The sequence below is a fragment of the Chlorocebus sabaeus genome, chromosome 26, assembly GCF_047675955.1.
Source record: "Chlorocebus sabaeus isolate Y175 chromosome 26, mChlSab1.0.hap1, whole genome shotgun sequence".
NCBI classification, from domain to species: Eukaryota; Metazoa; Chordata; class Mammalia; order Primates; family Cercopithecidae; genus Chlorocebus; species Chlorocebus sabaeus.
Window position 1 is genome coordinate 19,099,009 of NC_132929.1, and position 13,588 is coordinate 19,112,596.

Here is a 13,588-nt window from a genome sequence, read left to right on the forward strand (position 1 = left end):
CCCAAGACACAAAGATGGTATGTAGAAATACCTGTGAGTTTTTGGTTTTTCTAGCTGGATCATGGCTGATACACCACCTGTGGGTATCTCACTTATTTGTTGGCGTGTTCGTTGTTTATCTCCACTGCCTCCACTAGAAATTTAAGCTCCATGAGGGCAGGGACTTTGCTTTGTTTACTTTGTACCCCTACACTCAGAACCAGTTCTGGCATATGCTAGGCACTCAATAAATACTTTTTTGAATGAATGAATAGGAGACTCCAGCATCCAGGGAACAGATAGGAAAGTGATGATTACATGGGGCAAAGGAGAGCAAGGTCTGAAGTTTATTCATACTAGGGAATTAGCTATTGCAACAACACAACGCCAGTGAGCTGTTCAGCCTGTCTTTTTCTTTCCTGGATATCTGGGGCAGGGGGCAGTAAGTCATGGCCAAGTCCTACCAGTATCCTCTGACCTCTGTGCCAAATCACGCTTCTGGATAGGAGACTGTGGAATCCCTGGAATCTCTGGACGGGACACAGTGGAATCCCTGGGCCCTAAAAAGAGTCCAGGGGAGCTGTGCAAATGGTCCAGGGAAATATCCATCCATAGACATTTCCTACCTGTTCTCTGGATGCTGGAGTACCCTATTCATTCATTCAAAAAATATTTATTGAGTGCCTAGCATAGCCAGAAATGGTTCTGAGTATAGGGGTACAAGGTAAATAAAGCAAAGTCGCCGCCCTCATGGAGCTTACATTTCTAGTGGAGACAGGGGAGACAGACAATGAACACGTCATCCCCTCTGCTGCTCTCGCTGGAGCCCTGTGAAGCCTCTGTCGTGGTGGGGAATGGCGCAGCTCGCATTTGAACTTGCTCCTTTTCCTGAAGCTTGAAAGGCACACGTCCGGCGCGTTGCTCCAGAATTTATAATGCAAAGTCTACATAAACATTCCTGTAACCCTTGATGTCCTTAAACTTGTTGCTTCTCATATTAGCTTGGATCTGCCTTTGGCCACTCTTGAAGGGGACGGTCTCCAGAATGATGCTCGCTTGATGTTGGGGTTTGAGGACTCCAAGGCTGCAACAGAGAATGCAGCATGCCAGAAAACCACAGGCGTGATGATAACCCCAGAGCCCTTTTCCACCCAGCTTCCTGAGTGCGAGGGAGTGCTTCCGCTTTCCCTTCCCCAGTGTCGTGAGTCTGGCCCAGGAGCCCTTGTCCAGGGAGAAGGATAGTGCTAATCTCACGGAGGGGAAAACAGAAGAGAAGGCTGAGCACTTGCAGCACTTACAGGACTTTCTGCTGTTTCTTGAAGAGGCCACTTCCTTCCACGGTCAGCACACAGTCCTCAACCTGCTCTGAGAGGGGGTTTGAAAATATCACCTGTATGGAGAGTGGCTGGTTCACAACGGCTGCTCCTAGAACCTAAACGGACCAGGAGGGGAAGGAGAATTAGTTCTCATTCCTCAACTCACCAGACATTTACGAAGGGCACTGTTGTGTAAGGTGGCAGGATACGCCATCCCCGAATATGCCACTTTGGCATAAGAATTACTTTGAGCTGAAGACAATTGAGAAGAAGCAGATATAAGAAAAGCTCTCTGGTTGCCCCTTATTTGCCTAAAAGCAGGACATAAATTTACAAAGGTGTCCCCCCTCCCCTCTCTACCAAGAAGGACAAAGGCCGATCACCAGAGATGACTTCAGACCTTTATGAGCCTGGAGAGGGCACCAGAGGAATCTACACAACAGACTTCCTAACTAAGTTTTATCTGCCATGAGTTTCCCATGTATTTGCCTTCCCCAAATTCGCCACCCCTTGAGATTCAAGGTCCTTTCCCTTTCTCTTGTCACTTCTCTGAAAACATATTGCTTCTTTGCTAACATGCCATAAAAGCCCAAGTTCTAGCCAAACCTTCATGTTTCCCCACCAGAGGGGGCTCCATGGGCTTACTTGACAGGGTCTAGGAGGCTGGTTGGCCTTGGGGAGACAGCACGGGAAGGAAGGGAGCCCTTGAAATCTTCCCACTTGGAAGATCACATAATGTCAGAGCAGGAGGGGTCCTCAGAGGCCACCTACTCTAATCCCCTGTCTGACAGTTCAAGAAGCAGAGGCCCAAGGCCTTGTCTGAGGATGCACAGCCAAAAAATGGCAAATCTGAACTGACTTTCAAACAGGGCTATCCCCCAACCAGAGACCCTCCCATCTGTGCTCATTTTCCTTATGTTGAACCATGGGGAAGGCAAACAGCAGGAGTGGCACAAGAGGGATCTCTTCTGTTGTCCATGGCGCCTGTTCAAGGACCCATCCATAGGGCCTCTAGTGGGTGGTACAAGAGGATGAAGACCTCTCAGACAAACTTTTCCCTCCTGGGGCACCAGAAGAGGCAAAGGAGGGAGAGGATGCTCTCCTAAGCAGGCCCAGGCTGCCCTCTCACAGGGCTTCACCCCCTCCCCACCAGATCCAAGGGGCCCCACAAGCCATTTGCAGGACTCCTGCCTACATTAATCGTGATGCTCGGATAAGATAAGGTGATGATCTTGTTCACCAGGATTTTCTCGGGACTGCTTTTCTCTTCACCCAAGGCACTGATGCGGATCAGCTTGTCTGTTGACAGGTACTGGCTGTACTGGGAATAGGAGATTTTGCAGGGGTAGGTCTTTGCTAGAGAAAGAACACAAGGATGGGGTGAGAGTAGCTGAGAAAATCAGCCAGACCTGGGTTGGACCTGGGGTCTCTCTTCCACAGGGAAGAGAGAGTCAACAAGTACCAAGTCCCGGGGAAGCAGGTGGCAGCTTTTCAGATGAGGAAATGCGCTGGAAAGAGCCAAAATGGCTGCCCAAGGCCATTCTGCTAGGAAATGGGAGAGCTAAGGCTCCAACCAAGGTCTCAGAGACTCAAAATCTCAGGTTTTTCCTGCAAAACCAGCTACTTTTGTTGGGGTGGGAAAGGAGGAGGAAGAGAAAGGAGGCAGAGAGGAGATACTAGGAAAGAAGGAAGGAAGGAAGGAAGGAAGGAAGGAAGGAAGGAAGGAAGGAAGGAAGGAAGGAAAGAAGGAAGGCAGGAGGAAGGAGAAGAGGGAAGGAGGGGGATCATGCCAGAGGGGACAGTAGGAATCACAGTGTCTCAGGGGTCTGCCCCAGAACCCTGTTGGCTGGCTTGACCGCACCGACATTGCCAAAACCGACTCTGTACACAAACTGTGCACATGCGTACCTTCTTTAGGAGAGAGTGTGATGAACGCTGTGTCCTGCCAGAATGGGGACAGGGGGCTGCCATCGTGCAGCAGAGACTGGGCACTCAGGTTCACTTTGAGGTCCTTGAACTGGGAGGACACGTTGAGGGCCAGCAGGACAAAGCATATATCCTGGCCCATGTTGGGCGGGTCGAGCAGCTTGAATTTCAGGGAGACTTGGACCACATCACTGGGTCGAAGGGAAGGTGTATGCAGGCTCCGAGGGCTGTCCCGGCTCAGTGGGGTGGGCCTGGAAGGTTGCAACTCTGCTCCTCTTCGGGAGCTATGGAACCTTCCAGCCTTCAGCTTCTGCAAAGCCTTCAGAAATACCTGCCTCTCCTGGAGGGAACCTGAAGGTGGGGAGAGCGCAGCACCAGCTGTGAGCCAGGCTGACCAGGGTACACCGAGGCTGAGCACCATCCCCCACCCAGTGTCTCCACCACCAACTTCAAGCCTTCACTCCCAGTAACAAGCACTCCCTCCACTCCTCATGTGCTTTCCCAGGCAGGCTCTGCAGGCCACTTCACACCCATCCTCCCGTATCAACCACAAGCAAGGTGTATTACCATTACCCATTTTTCTTCTTATTATTCTTCCATACACAGATAAAGAAAAGGAGGCTAACAGAAGTCATGTCACCTGCCTGAGTCACACAACTAGTAAGGAGCAGAGCCCAGGCGGGAACCAAACCTGCCCAACTCTAAAACCTGTTCTTGTGACCGCTCAACTCTATCCTGATGTCCTCAAGGGAAAGACAAAGGCCCACAAATGCAGAGAAATAAACCTCTTAAAGACAGCAGGGCATGGTGTGATTTCGTGTTCCAGAGCCAGATTATTGTTCAGGGATAGACTAATTCCTGGACACTGAGAGAAAGGAGCAGCACAGTAAATAAGTAAATACGTATGAAAGGAGGTCTAGGTGTGTGGAGTTCCCAGAGTGGCCTCAGCTTCCCCGCTCTATCCCAGGGGTCCCTGTGGGCCGCATGTGCAGGAATACTTGCCCACGCCTCCCTTATAATTCCAGAAGCTGCCTTTGTTGAGTACTTACTCTCCCCAGGGACCAGTTCTACCCCTTCAATGCATTTGCCACAACATCCTGAGGCAGAGGCCACTTTTATCCCCTTGCTCTGTGGGTCATTCTAAGCCCAGTTCCAGACAAAAGAGAATCTGGAGACATTTGCTTCAGTAAGAATGGGCCCAAAGGCTGAGTGCAGTGGCTCACACCTGTAATCCCACCACTTTGGGAGGCCAAGGAGGGTTGACCACTTGAGGTCCAGAGTTCGTGACCAGCCTGACCAACATGGTGAAACCCTGTTTCTACTAAAAAAAAAAAAAAAAAAAAAAAAAAAAAATTAGCCAGGCGTGGTGGCAGGCACCTATAATCCCAGCTACTCGGGAGGCTGAGACAGGAGAATTGCTTGAACCCAGGAAGCGGAGATTGCAGTGAGCCAAGATCGCGCCACTGTCCTTCCAGTCTGGGTGACAAAGCGAGACTCTGTCTCAAAAATAAAATAAAATAAAATAAAATTTAAAAAGTGTGGGCCCAGAGAGATGGGAATCTGATTTAGCGCATCTGCCGTCTGTGCGACCCCAGACCCTGCCAGGCTGGGTGGGAGGAAACTGAATACTGCTGGCCCGAGGAGCACCTGAGCAGGACACTCAGGCCCACCAGGGTATGGCTCCAATCCCCCTGAGTCCACAGGGGACCCTGTGGGCCTCTGTAGCAAATGCGGTCACAGCCCCGCCCATATCCCCTTGGCACTTGCCATTGCAGTGCCCACAGGCCCTGCTTCTCAAATTGCAGCCCCTGCAACTCTGTCTGAGTCTTTCTCTGCTACCAGAGCAGACTCAGCTCATGCATGGGGTGGGCCAGAAGTGCGAGAGAATTTACATCCCCTAGGAACAGCCCTCAACTCATGACCGACAGGAACTGACGGATAAATACCCTAGACCCTGTGCCTCTCTGGTGCGATAAATCTGCGGTGTTGTTCAGCACTTCACACCGAATCAGTGATAGGGTTGCCAGATTTAGCAAACAAAAATACAAGGCAATGTAATTTGAAACAAACAACAAAGAATTTGGGACTTTTTTTTTTTTTTTTTTTTAGAAATGGAGTCTCACTCTATTGCCTAGACTGGAGTGCAGTGTTGCCATCATAGCTCACTACAGCCTCAAATTCCAAGGCTAAAGCGATCCTCCCATCTCAGCCTCCCAAAGTGTTGGGATTGCAGGTGTGAGCTACAGCTCCTGGCCTGGGACATATTTACACTAAAGCATTATTTGTCCTGTATTTTTCCTGGCGACCCCACTCCCAGAGCTCCCAGCCAGCTGTCACTGTGCTAACAGGCTTGAAAATATACTCTTACATCCACTTCCTCCCCTTCCCTGTCTCCCTCACTCTGCTACCAGCATTTCCAGGATAGCCTCAAAAATAAACCACTTGTATTTGAATGCTTGCCTCAGGATCCATTTCTGGGGCAACTCAGCCGAGATGAGGCCAGAGGCCGCAGGGAGAGGGTGGTGATGGCACTGCTGGGCTGTGTTCAACACTCGCCCCCTACTGCGAATCCCCTTTCCAGGTGGGGAATTCTGGAGCCTCCCTGTGTCTGTCCCCGAGGCCCATGTAGACGAACCACAGACACCCACTCACCAGTACTCCCAGCAACTGTTCAGCCCTCCCTGCTGCCCTCTACCCACTCCTGCCTTGCACCTGCTCAGATCCTCCCCAGCCAGATCCCAGCTCTGGCCCTCACCCCGCCTCTGGCCCTCACCCTGCCTCTGGCCCTCAGGGACTGGATATTTTTGCCTGGTTCCCTGGTAGTTGAACCCAGTGGCTGGCGTTTCTCAGTTTCCAGGCATTCATCTATACCGGATTAACATAGCCTCCCGGTGGCCCTGCTGCCAGGGCGGTCACCTCAGAGTCAGCCTCTGGTCCTGCCAGCCCCGCGGGGAGGAGGGTGGGAGTGAACATCTGGGCTCGCCTCAGCCTGTCCTCCAAAGACTCAATGAAACACAATGAATTAAACAATACCCTAAATAAAATAAATGAATGGCATAGTGTTTACTAAATTCCCTGCCGTCTTCAGTGGGAGGCTGATTTTGGGGCAGGAAGCAGGGGTGAAGGATTCATATTCTGTTTGGACTCCACAGTCCATGTGAGCGCCTGGTGGCGGGAGCTCACTGGCTTGCAGGATGTGGGGCGGGGGTGTGTGACGAAGAAGTGAGGCCTTGGGGCCACCCCAACTAGGGCCTCAAAACTGAATGGCTGAGGCGACAGTGGGGCTGGGTCCTGCCTCTCAGATGCTCTCTGGCTCCCCGGGGTAGAGGAAGGTTCCTGCAGGGCTGGGGCTGTGAGTAGGGCTGGCTTACTTACTTACCTTCTTCGTACTTGTAGTTCTCTGTGATGTCATCCCGCTCATCACTCTGGATGCTCTTTGTGCTGATAAAATTGCCAACAGAACTCGTGTCCTGGTGAAGTTTCTGCTCCTTCCCTCCCTGGACGAGCCAGGACATGCAGTCAGCATTCACCATCGAAAACACAAAGGGCGTGTCGTAGTTCAGGTCCACTTCTCCTTCTTTGATGGCTCTGACAGAGGCAGGGCCGCAGCAGTAGACGCCTGAAGGAGAACAGGGGAGCCTCGGTGGGCCGTTTGTTGCAGGGCTGGGCAGGGTTGGGGCACTTTCCATGGGAGCGGGTCCTGCCTTTCTTCTGGAGAGCCTCACCGTTGCTCATCTCCTGAGGTGTGGCGTCCAGCACCTGCCAGCCTCCATATCCAGGGGGCAGATCCTTCCGGGCCATCCAGCACTCATTCCAGACATGGAAGTTCCTGTGTCAAACAGAGCCAAGGGAGACGTTGTACTGCTTGGTCTTTCTAGAACAAGGCAAGGGATGGACGAGCAAATGAACTGTTGGATAGAAAGAGAGACTTAGCACACACAGGGCTTGAAACCTCTGTGGATAGCCAGGCACAATGGCTCATGCCGGTAATCTTAGTACTTTGGGAGTCTGAAGTGACAGGATTGCTCGAGCTCAGGAGTTCAAGATTAACCTGGGCAATAAAGGAAGACCTTGTCTCATTAAAAAAAAAAAAAAAAAAATTAACTAGGCATCATGGCGCGTGCCTATAGTCCCAGCTACTTGGGAGGCTGCGGTGGAGGATCAGTAGAGCCTGGGAGATCAAGGCCGCGTTGACCTCGATCAGACCACTGCGCTCCAGCCTGGGCAGCAAAGCCAGATCCTGGCTCAAAAAAATGATTAATTAGTGACAGGTCTTCCTCTCGTGGACCTTTGTTTGCCTCCCAGAAAAGAGTTTCCCTCTGCGGACTCAGCTTGTGAACAGAAAGTGAAGGCTTCCAGAGTCCACTGAAGTTAAAAATCCTTCACTGTCTCATGAAACAGTCTTCGTGGCCCCTTTGTGTGTGTTGCTGACTCACAGAGGCAGTCGCCATCTTTGTATTCGGAGGTAAGGCCGTCCTGTGGTCAGAACTGTTGGCACTCAGGAAACAATACTCCAAAATGAAGGTCTCAGAAGCAGAAGTGTTTTTTGGGCCTTTTCCTGTCTTCCTGTCTCTCAGCCTCATTTACCCCCATGGCTAACCATAGAAATTAAAATCTCTCTTCCCCAAGGTGGGAAGGTCATGGAAACCAGAACCCCTTTTCCCCAAAGGCAGTCTTAAAACCTAAAAATAGTACCCTGGCTTCCCCTCTGCCTTTGTGTATAAAATTGGCCATAAAAATTTTATCTGACCTACCTTGTTTGACTGTAGGTCAAAAGACCCTCATTCTAGAGAGGGTTCTGCCCCATGTTGGGAAGGAAGGAACTCATGCTCAGAGAGGCCAAGCAGAATGTAGACAGACAGGGCGGGTTTCCCCGCTCAGTCTATTAGCATTAGATCATACCATTTGTCCAAGCATATTTCTACGTGGCTATCCATACTGTGTTAGACTAAGCATAAAAATGGACAATTTCCACGGTACCTTTGGGTCTTCATTCTGAAGGCTCCTGTGTATACGTTAATAAATGCGTATGCCTTTTCTCTTATTGATCTGATTTTGTGAGTTGATTTTTTTTTTTTTTTTTTTAACAAACCTTCAGAGGGCAGTGGGGAAATTTTCTCCAGGCCCCACAGAACCAGGAGGTTCTGCGAAGGAGGTGACAAAGATGAAAACCTCAACCCGGGGCAGAACGTTCTTATGATGTGAGACTTCTAAACCCCAAATGGGCTTTGTTCAGCTGTCTCCCAGCTGAAGATTGGCAAGAGGTGTGGGGGCAGCCTTGGCGTTGCGGGGGGCGGGGTGGAGGAGGTGAAGGGGAGGGAGCAGACTCACAGACATCGTCCTGCCCTTCCTCCTGCCATGGGGCTTGGCTCTGATGTGTGGCCCTAGAAATAGGTTGAGAGATTGTTTCTCACCAGATAGTATCCTTCTTCTTATTCCCCAAAATCCGGCCCGTGTTGTCATAATACTCGTCTATGATCAGGTTTCCATCTGTGTCGTGGCCAGAGTCGAAGTTGGTGATCACACGGGTGGGGATCCCCAGGCACCTCATCACTGCAAAAGGGCAGAAAAAAGTCACCTGTGAGCTGTGTATTCCAGACCTGTGTATTCCTGGACTTCGGGGCCTGGACCTGGAGAAATCTTCCGTCCGTCATCTGCAGGACCGTGCTGGAGCTGTTTGGAACACTGGAATAGTGATATTTCCAACTTCCCTCCCCACTTCTGGAGCTCATGGGAGAGATTCTATGCAAAGGTCGGGATGCTGACTGCTCAGATAGGCACTGCCTGAGCCAATGAATCTAGCAAGCTGTGAGCTCTGCTTCCGCCAGGAGGGTGGGACAGGCATGCCTTTCCTTTGGCAAAACTCAGAGGCCCGACTCAACTGCACTTCTCTTCTGGCCCTAAATCGCCATCTTCAAGCCACAACTGGAATTCTATTCCTTTCTGTGATTTGGATGATTGCTCGAGACCATCAGATTCTCAAGCAAAACATTCTGTATGATTTTTCCTGGGTGTATGATCTTGGAAGCCTCTCTAGGAAAGCATCACAGATCAAGCCAACAAGGAAAGAAAACCATGTAACAAGAGCTTAGAAGAGTGAGAGTTTCACCTCGTAGAGACATTATTGAAAGAAGGCCGAGTGCTGTCTTTATTCCTGGGGGCCATGCATTCTGTTTGCCAGCCAACTCCCTTTCTTTATCCTCTGCCGTATTTCCATTCTGTGCTTTTTTTTTTTTCAGTCAAAAAATCACACTCCAGCCCTAGTTCCCCAGGGAATCTCGGCTCACTGCAACCTCCGCCTCCCGGGTTCAAGTGATTCTCCTGCCTCGGCTCCCTGAGTAGCTGGGATTACAGGCGCACACCACCACACCCGGCTATTTTTTTTTTTTTTTTTTTTTTGATTTTTAGTAGAGATGGGGTTTCACCACGTTGGCCAGGCTGGTCTCGAACTCCTGACTTCAAGTTATCTGCCTGCCTCGGCCTCTCAAAGTGCTGGGATTACAGGCGTGAGCCATTGCGTCTGGCCTCTGTGCTCTTTTTTTTTTTTTTTTTTTTTTTTTTGAGACGGAGTCTCGCTCTGTCGCCCAGGCTGGAAGGCGGTGGCTGGATCTCGGCTCACTGCAAGCTCTGCCTCCCAGGTTCACGCCATTCTCCTGCCTCAGCCTCCCAAGTAGCTGGGACTACAGGCGCCTGCCGCCACGCCTGGCTAATTTTTTGCATTTTCAGTAGAGACAGGGTTTCACCGTGTTCGCCAGGATGGTCTCGATCTCCTGACCTCGTGATCCGCCCGTCTCGGCCTCCCAAAGTGCTGGGATTACAGGCATGAGCCACCGCGCCCGGCCCTCTGTGCTCTTTTAAGTACAGGAAAATCCCACCATGAAATGCTGTGGGGATCCCTGTCCCTTCATGTCCAGCAATGACAGCCCACTCAATTTAATAATGACAATAATAGTATCTACCAGCTGGGCATAGTGCTAAATGCTTCACACACATTATCCTCAAGACAACGCTATATGACGGCTACTATTATTATCTCCATTTTGAAGACAGAATCAGAGGCTAAGAAAGCTTGCTACCTTGACCAAGGTCACACAGCTAAGAAGAGGCAGAGCTACCACTAACATCCTGGTTTCACTGCTAAGCTTGCAGTCAATACCGAGTCCAGCTCTCAGTAGTATGCATACAGTTCAGCATCTTAGTGTTTCCACCTAATTTTATATCCCAAGCATTTTCCTATATTATCAAATATTTGCCCAAAGCAAGATTTTAGTGGTGATTATTCTGAAACATTTAGTTGGTTTTCAGTTTTCCCCCTGTTGTAAATACTGTGATAAATACCTTTGTAGATCAATATCTCCCTTCCTCTGGGACATAGTCTAAGGGGTAAAATGACCGAGTCAAAAATATGGTTATTCCTAAGGGTTCTTCACACACACTACTGTCATTTCATAAAAACTTATAATTTTTAGTTTAAACATTTAATTGCATACAGATTTTAGCTCACCCTCTTCTTATTTTGCACTTTGACACAGAGCCTCTCCAGGCCAGGGTGGGGACAGACCTCTGGATGGGACCAGAAAAGGGAGGGGAGAAGCCCAAAGGGAGCCTTGAGCTCGCGTGGCAGGTCTGAACAGGGCTGAAGAACTAGGGCAGGCAGTGGGTAGAGCTGACTAAGTGGGTTGTAGGTGGAGGTGACACAGGACGGCTGCAGAGGTGAGGCTGCAGGTTGAAAAGCTGTCACTGAAGGACCCTGAGACAGCAGTGAGATGAGAGAGCAGCATTGCTGGGGCACATTTATGCTAAAAGTACAGTCAGGAGGGTGGATGACGCTCACAGTAACAAGAAAATGTGCCAAGGAGGAGGGCAGGGAGGCAGAGCAGGGAGCAAGCCTCCCCCTGCCCTTCACCCGGATGGACGAGTTCATGAGTGGCCACCTGAAGGGTCAGTAGTGGTGTCAACTCCTGCTAAACATGACTTGATGGGCACTGTCCCACCCTAACACACGTAACTCATCCTGAAGCACTTTGAAGTTCTCTATGAGACCAGAGTACGAGGCTTGTGATGAACTGTTTACAAGTCTGTCTTCCTGAGGGCAGGGATTGTGTGTTATTCATCTTTCTCATTACTCAGCTATTAATAATACAGGGCAAGGCCCATTTTGCATCTTGCTGCATCTTTGCTGGATGGATGGATGGATGGATGGATGGATGGATGAATGGTGTCTTGTGAATCTTTTGCCTGTTCTGGTGATTTCTGAGTTCAACACACCACTATCCTAATGGCCGTGTGATGCTTTGGGTACCAAGCTCAACTGTCCGTAGAGCATAAGCTTTGAGTGGTGATGGATTTGCACTGATCCAGTCTCACCCTTTGCTCATCATGGCATGGCTTGTGAGAGGACTTGGATGGGGAGCAGATTGTCACAGTAGAACAGAATGAAGTTACAGAGGGGCAAGAATGGTTTCTTACATAGGGGGTGAAGCGAAGGCATTAGCTTCAAGGCACTCAGATCTGTGCAGCAGAAGCCGTGCACACACATGTTTCCAGAGGCCTTGCTCCCTCTGTCCTTCTGGTTCTGTCCTCCTACAAAGAACTCATCCCGACTATGGCTTTCTCTCCCACTTGTGTGCCCAGGACTCTTGAATTTGAATCTTGAGCCTGTCTGGAGACCTTGCTGTCACTGAACACATCCCTCACTGAACTTACTGTCTTCCAGCCTTTCTAGTCAAGGACATCATCATCATAGGTACCAGACGTGGTGCCAAGCACGGCACGGGGATTATCTCCCTTAGTTCTCTACATGCCCATATGATTATTCCAACTTTAAAGATGAGACACCTGGAGCTTAGAGAGGTAAGGTCACATGGCAGAAAGAGAAAAGCCAGGGCAGGACATAAACCCACGTTTCTCTGACCTCAAAGCCTCTCATGGTTTTAACTGCAGGCCACAACACTGCACCTCCACTGGACATCCCAGCCACACCTCAGTCTCAATGCACCTTCCTCTGTGAAGTTTTCATCAATGACTCCACACCACACTCATCCCTTCTTGTGCCCTCACATAACCCTGATCGCCTGTGTCACACATTTCAGCACTGGATTTGGCTGTCTGTAGTTTAATGTGTCTGTCTTATCTTGTCTGCCAAATTACACATCCCCCTAGAGTTGAGCTCATATAAGACTTTTCTTGCATTTCTACATTCCTAGTACAAGGCTGGGCACAGGGTAGGTGCTCATTATATTCTTGTTAAAGTAAGGCACCTTTAACCTGTCCCTGCGGACTCTCAGTCCTGATGACTCACAGCTTGATGTGAGATTTAGGTGACCTGTCACTGATGATTTTGAGGGCTCTGAGTCCCTGAGTCCCTCGTAAAAGAGAAACCCATGTGGGGAATCTGTGCTTATGGACATGCATACACTACATGCACATGCACTGATGCAGTGACAAGTGGGCAAAGGTGAATGAGATCTCAGAGTTGGGAAGGGGCCACAGAGTTATCAAGGTATATCACTCTGCATTCTCAGCCTCAGCAATTACATTTCTTCATTCAGCCGTTTAGTAGTCATTCAGTGATAAGTGATGAGACCAGGTAGTCAATTAGATGAAGAGGATACAAAAATGAAAGACATTCCTGCCTTCGGGGAAGACAACTTCACTTGACAGGTAGTGGACCATGTCCTAATGGTGTATTAAAATGATGAGGATGGGGCCAGGCCCAGTGGCTCAGGCTGGTAATCCCAGCACCTGGAGAGGCCAAAGAGGGAGGATTGCTTGAGCTCAGGAGTTCGAGACCAGCCTGGGCAACGTAGTGAGACCTCACCTCTATAAAAATAAAAAAATAGCTGGGTATGATGGCGCTGTGGTCCCAGCTACTCAGGAGGCTGAGGCAGGAGGATTGCTTGAGCTCAGGAAGTTGAGGCTGCAGTGAGCCACAATGGCGCCACTGCACTGCAGCCTGGGTGCTCCAGCCCGGGTGACAGAGTGAGATCCTGTCTAAAATAAAATAAAATATCTACTATGTTTCAGGACTGGCTGTAAAGTTCTTTTTGCCCCCATGTGGAAATGTGGCCCTAATTTTACAAGAAAAATTCAGTGGAAAGTTAGAGTTCAATTTATTGAAATGCATTCAGTTAGCTTTACTGCCACAATCCCATGGTATTTATTGAGAAATGTGGCCAAAACTTCACCTCATAGAGTCCAAGTAATTGAGTGTAAATGTGATGACTTTTATCACCTTTTAGTTTCTCCCTGAATGCATTAAGCTTCCAAATGATAAATATATCACTTTCTGCTCTTTATCCCATGCCTTTAATCATCCCTTATAACCAAGATGATCATATTGCTTTGGTCTTTCAGATATGCCATCA

At 49.6% G+C, this 13,588-nt stretch overlaps 1 protein-coding gene across 2 annotated transcripts in view; it reads right to left on the reverse strand.

Moving 5' to 3' along the window:
• Positions 1 to 303: 303 nt before the first annotated feature.
• The window catches only part of TGM5 (transglutaminase 5), a 35,298-nt gene continuing 22,013 nt past the window's right edge, over positions 304 to 13,588 (reverse strand). For both annotated transcript variants that reach the window (XM_038009902.2, XM_008016866.3), the window contains 7 exons: positions 8,636 to 8,774; positions 6,947 to 7,050; positions 6,601 to 6,840; positions 3,204 to 3,572; positions 2,491 to 2,651; positions 1,278 to 1,411; positions 304 to 1,063 (listed from right to left, as the gene is read on the reverse strand). In XM_038009902.2, the coding sequence (XP_037865830.1) occupies positions 910 to 1,063; positions 1,278 to 1,411; positions 2,491 to 2,651; positions 3,204 to 3,572; positions 6,601 to 6,840; positions 6,947 to 7,050; positions 8,636 to 8,774 (1,301 nt within the window). In that variant the 3' untranslated portion in view covers positions 304 to 909. The remainder of the gene's footprint in view (positions 1,064 to 1,277; positions 1,412 to 2,490; positions 2,652 to 3,203; positions 3,573 to 6,600; positions 6,841 to 6,946; positions 7,051 to 8,635; positions 8,775 to 13,588) is intronic.